The 5,792-nt window shown below is 47.3% G+C and overlaps 1 protein-coding gene across 1 annotated transcript in view; it reads right to left on the reverse strand.

Annotated features, from left to right (window-relative positions):
- Positions 1 to 3,621, reverse strand: part of LOC102309201 (MAM domain-containing glycosylphosphatidylinositol anchor protein 2) — a gene marked incomplete in the record, with an annotated part of 151,758 nt that extends 148,137 nt beyond the window's left edge. The window contains 1 exon segment of the mRNA XM_005949564.3: positions 2,053 to 3,621. Within this exon segment, the coding sequence (XP_005949626.3) occupies positions 2,053 to 2,125 (73 nt within the window).
- Between the last annotated feature and the right edge of the window lie 2,171 nt (positions 3,622 to 5,792).

Consider the following 5,792-nt stretch of genomic DNA (forward strand, 5'->3'; position numbering starts at 1 on the left):
TATCCTTGTCAGTGTTGCGGGGGGGCTATCATAGGGCGCGAGCAGGGTGCACCCTGGACAGGTCACCAGTCTGTCACAGGGCTAACACAGAGACAACCATTCACACTGTAATCTAACTCACGGGTTTGTGATGTCACTCTGTCAATCACTAATCACTGCCAGTAAACATACCAGCTAATCCTCCATGACCAACATTTATAAAATGGGTTAGAAAATGAGTGTGTGGGCCCAAAAACTCCTCAGAGAAGAGTTTGCTGAGGTCAAGACCAAGGACGAGTTTCCATAAACCTCTGCAGGAAATAAATGATGGCCACAGAAAAGAGCTTTAAAGGGCGCCCACCTGGGCTTCAGCTTTCAGGCTCTGAAGGTATGGTTGTGTTTTATGCTGAGCACAGCCATGTGTTTTTACAAAAGTAAATACACACGGATCTACTAGTGTCCACTGAGCGTCCACGCTGACCTCCACATGCTGCATTTTAGTATTTCTCTGCAGCACACTCACACACTCCTGCTGCATGTCTCATGCACTTACACACAGCACCACACACCTACTGATGTCACAGAGATCTTTGACTCGACACAGACATATCAAGGACTAACATGTTTCTGACATGTGGACATGTGCTAAACTAATGATCTGGTCACTCTGGCCGTGGCCTGCGCTGAATCATACATGTTATTAATCTCTGGCAGATGGCTCCGCCCCTCCCTGAGCCTGGTTCTGCCGGAGGTTAAAAGGGAGTTTTTCCTTCCCACTGTCGCCAAAGTGCTGCTCATAGGGGGTCATATGATTGTTGGGTTTTTCTCTGTGTTATTGTAGGGTCTGCGTTACAATACAAAGCACCTTGAGGCGACTGTGCTTATTTTGGTGCTGTATAAATAAATTGTATTAAATTTCTGTGGTCAGACAAAGATGGAGATGACTTGTACATTTGAAATCAAAGTAGCTTGCTGGCTATAAGCTCAGTGTGGGGTATTATCACTTATGATTGGCTGGCTGCACTGACATGTTGTCATAGTATTTCATTTCATAAAATGAGCAAACACTGAAAAGTGTAGGACTAAACTCTGGTTACCTGGCTGTAAAAGCAGGTCAGCGATGCTGCTGTTCAGGGTGCAGCCTAGCACAACCATCAAAATACAACTGTTGGCCATTACATGCTTTGAATTGGGAATCAATGCTAAAGGCCAAAATGTAAAAGTCAAATATAAAATTATAAAATAGACATTGGAAAATGCAGTTTTGTAAAAAGGGCATTTATAAAGTAAGAGGCTGAAACAGCAGATGCCTGAGCACCAGCACACTGTCTACGGGTAACACACTGACTGTATTTACTAAGAGCCACGACACAGAAATAAGCAGAAAAACAACACAGTATTATAGTACATGCAACTTGCTTTCTACTGGAGGACCAAAGTATAGCAGGACACAGTTATGACACCATATTACACCAGAATATGTGAAATGTGCAAGTAAGGCAAAATGAGAAGATCGGGGTTTGTGTACAGCAGAGGAATGGCCACCGTGCAGGAGCTGGCATGTGTTACAGTAACTACAGGAACGGACCAGCAGCATACCAGTAAAAGAACCGGCATTTCCAGTCATTTCCAGTGCCCGGTCATGTCAGGACTGACACAGTGAAAGCAGCAGCAGCAGCAGCATCGTGTCCCCATCTCCTGCTGCACGGAGCTGCAGGCTGCTTCATACAGACCCACCGGCACACACCGAACCCACAGTGCCATCTAATAACGGCACTGCTGGGGCCACGATGCAGGATTAGCACTGCGGCTGTCCCTGTATGCACAGGTGTGCTTATCTGTGTTTGTGTAGCAGCCTACCTGTTGTGCCTTTATGCCAGGCACGAGTGTGACTGAATGAACCACGAACCAGCCACGCACGCACACGCACAGGAGCCAAATCCCTCACAAGGTCAAGTTGCTGTTTGTAATACTCCGCTCGCGTGCACTCAAAATCGCATTCACGCAACATGTAAGGTGCGCGTGCATGTGGTAACTCAAAATATTTGAATTGTATGCTAATGACGTCCTTACCGTACACGCCCTGGCCGTGCACGCCCTGCAGGAAGCCGGTAAACAGCCACAGGAGACCGAAAACTACCCCCATCTTCACATCGTCCTGTGGCCTCGTCGCTGCTTCTGCCCCCCTCCGGGGATGAGGGTGGATGTTCGGTTCTCCGCTGCTGCCGCTGCTCTTCCTCCGTCCTCCTCCGCTCCGTACACAATCTCATCCACAGATCCAAATATTTCCCTGCTAGCAGCCTCCGACCCCGGTTAGATATGACGGGCAGATGCGGTTCCGCTCATACCGGTGCTAACGTTTGCTAAAAGCGCCAGAAACCCTTGAGGAGAAGGACGTCCAGCGGCACCCGGCGAGAGCAGATGCTTCACTCGCTCCTTGATGATGACATTCCGGGGGAAAGGATCAAAACTGAAGGAGCAAACAGCCGGTGCGTCAGTCTTCTTTGAGCTGGTCAAAAGTGTGCGCTGACCGTCCGCCGAGTCCACCGGGATGCGCGTCCGTCGGTCAGTACCGGAGATACATCCATCATCCTGCGGAGAAGCGCTACTGCTCCGTGTCAGCGGCTCGGCCCTTCAGGCCGGGGAGAGGAGAGGGACAGTTCCAGCAAAGACGGATAAGCGGTCAGTCCGGTCGATTTGTCGGTGTATTTCACCGGTCGGTGAGAGACGTCACTCAGCCAACCGAGCAGTAAAGTTGCGGGAACGGAGAACGGAAGGACTTCCGGTATTTGTATATCAAAATAAAAGTCACCTGCCAGCTCATCCGCCGTGTTTATGGCTGATTCAGCAGCGAAATCTACAGTCTCTGGATTTCACTGTGCTAAAATATCGCGCTTATTATAAAATAATAATAATTATTATTATTAAGTAATACATTTCTCCCTAATCAGCTGTTAAATGGGAATTACTGGTGCAGGGTGTCATGGTCCAGGTGATTCCGGGGTTTTACCTCCGACTAACGGTTTCCACCTGGAAACTCTCCACCGGGTCTTCAAGTAACCACAGTTAGTGCTGACCGTCATAGATGTTTGCTCACAGCAGTGTTACCCCTGTGTTCTACACCCTCAGTCATCCTGGATCCGCTCACCTGCCTGCCCTCCCGTCACTCTCGGATCACCTCACCTGGACACCACGCTGCTTCACCCGGACCAATTACCCCTCTCTTGCCAAAACCTCCACCTGCAAAGTTAGACAAAGTCTGGTTGTGATTCACTCTCATCAGGATCAGGACTCACCTGGTTTCTGCTCTTGTCAGTGTTCACAGATTACCTGTCCCCTCTCCCCGTGTCACACAATCATAAAATAAGTGAGACACATAACACTGAAATGTATGTTTCATAAAGTAAAGAAACCTTTTTAAAGTAGGTGTAATATTGTTCCGATAGCGACAGTCGTCGTGTTAGGCGGATTATTGTTAAGAGTAAAGGCGCTGACTTATGCTGCCTTCCTGACAAACTGCAGCGGGATGGACACGAGCAGGAATCTGCCGCGCAAAGCGTCACGAGCAGCTTCTGTTTTACACCTGTGGGGGGGAGAGAAAGGACAGCACTCCTCACGAGACACGCAGAGCCTGTGGGCGGCACGCGCGCTGGAAATGACAGCCTGAGCCCTCAGCGCGCACGTGTCCGATCTCCTGCTTCATCCACGGGTCTCAGCAGAGCAGAGGGAGCCTGAGCTCAGCGATGGTGGCGGGATGGCAGCATCCAGGTCTCCGTGCTTAACGCTGAACGATCAACGATATATTTGAATAAATATTTGTTTAAGAAAGAAAGAAAACCAGTTTTCATCCAGCTTCTGCATCTTCTCGCTCGTGAGCACACTTCCTCCGTTACACCAGCCCGTGTTGGTTATACATGCATCCTTATTGCCAGGCTTATATACAGGCTCTGGATTTTAACGCCAATAAAGATGATGTCAATAAAACATGGATGAGGACACACGTGCTTGTATTGATTTCCCCTCTTCGATGACACAGACCTGTTGCTAAACTATTATGGGCTGTAAGCTAAAATGACTGGTAGGTTAAAATGATTCGTGCTGATTCTGTGTAACCAGACTTTTCTAATCTGAAGTCTAATTAAGCCTAAAATAAATAAAACAATTATTATGTCTGCAAAGTCTGCTCTTACAAAATGTGCACTCAGCGGTTTGCTGAGATATAAAATTCATGTTCAGTGTGTTTTTGCAGCCCTGCACTCCATTCCCTGTTTGTCATTTGGCCCTTGGGGAAACTGACTGCCAGTGTTGTCTCTGCACATAACATTAGCAAAGAACCACTTTTAAATGGTATCTTTAGCCCTTTGTTAGCTAAAACATCATTTGTTTCCAGATGCTGTATGCAAGTTTAAACCTGATCTCTGCACAAAGGCCACAGCTTCTTCTTGTATGGTCCAGGAACTGGTGCAGGATTTTTGTCTTTGAGATCAGGAGAGCTTTGTTGTAAATATGTCTCAGTCTGAGTTCAGGCTAAATTAAAAAGACGCTCCGAGATGAATCCTTAATTTCCTCCCATTATCCAGCCTTACTCAAAAGGAACGAATACTAAAGACATTATTGCCATTCCTGTCCAGGGATTGGCTGCTCGTGACCAAATCACCTTATGTTGATAATTTAAAATAGCAGCGAGGGAGCATTAAGGAGAGCAAGACCGAATGAGATGGAGACACAGAAATAAGAATTCAGAGAAGTTTTTCTTTTTTACGAGTAGTAATCAGTTCCCACTAAAGAGATGTAGAGCAGCAGCGGCTCCATGCACCATTACAACACTTTAATGGCATTTCCCCCTCATTTGTGAATAGGAGAGAAAGGGGGATTAATAACACTAGATTTACTATAACTGCGCAAATTTGTGTAACTTCCCTCAACTCAACACCTACTAGAATTACTGGGGTTTTTATTTTCTGGTGCAAGTCCCGCGTTGTTAATCACCCCTGCTGAGAGTTTCACAGGTCGTCAGCTCGTTTTTCCTCCAGCTTTGGTTGTGCAAACCACCCATTATCCTTGAGGCCTGGCACATTTGCATTTGCTCACTCAGAGTTGCTCAGATCCAAGCCAGGCCAAACCTCTGTGTTACAACTTTCAGAAACGCCTGCCGTATCTATACAAAATATCCCACACATTGACTGACCTGCAAATATGAAAGACACACATTCACAGCTTCCGTGACTCTCAGCACAGATCTTCCATTGTTCCATTGTCACTGTGTATGTGAGGAAGTGGCATTGCTTGACTACAGCACAGTGCTGTGCATAAAAGCAGACCGACCCAGGCGGGAGAATCATTTCTTGTTTGCATTTCTGAGAACGCACATCAGGATGGCCTCCGTATCACTGCCACGCAGGAAGAACCTCTCCGCGCAACAGGCTTTGGCCTTGCTTCAGGAAATGGACGAAGCAGATTCTGATGGAGGAGAGGTTCCATTTGTCCAGCAGGCCACTGATACCTCCTCAGAAGAATCTGAAAAGGAGACGGAACAAGAACCCAACATGCCTCCATGGAAGAGGCCCCGTGGTACTGGGAAGCCCAGCCAGAGCCACACGGCAAAAGACGGCACTGTGTGGGTTGAGGAGGACATTGGAAAGCCCAGTGCAGCAGCAAATCGCTCGTGCTTCACTGCGCAAGCTGGACCCACAGAGTCTGCTAAGGTTTGTCACTGCCATATTACATATGATATTTATATAAACCCATTTAGAGTGAGGTTCATGTAAATTTACCATTCTCTATTTGTTTATCTTCTGACAGCGTAAGATTAC

This window comes from Haplochromis burtoni, unplaced genomic scaffold (assembly GCF_018398535.1).
Source record: "Haplochromis burtoni strain Fernald_Lab_line unplaced genomic scaffold, NCSU_Asbu1 Contig_667, whole genome shotgun sequence".
NCBI lineage: Eukaryota > Metazoa > Chordata > Actinopteri > Cichliformes > Cichlidae > Haplochromis > Haplochromis burtoni.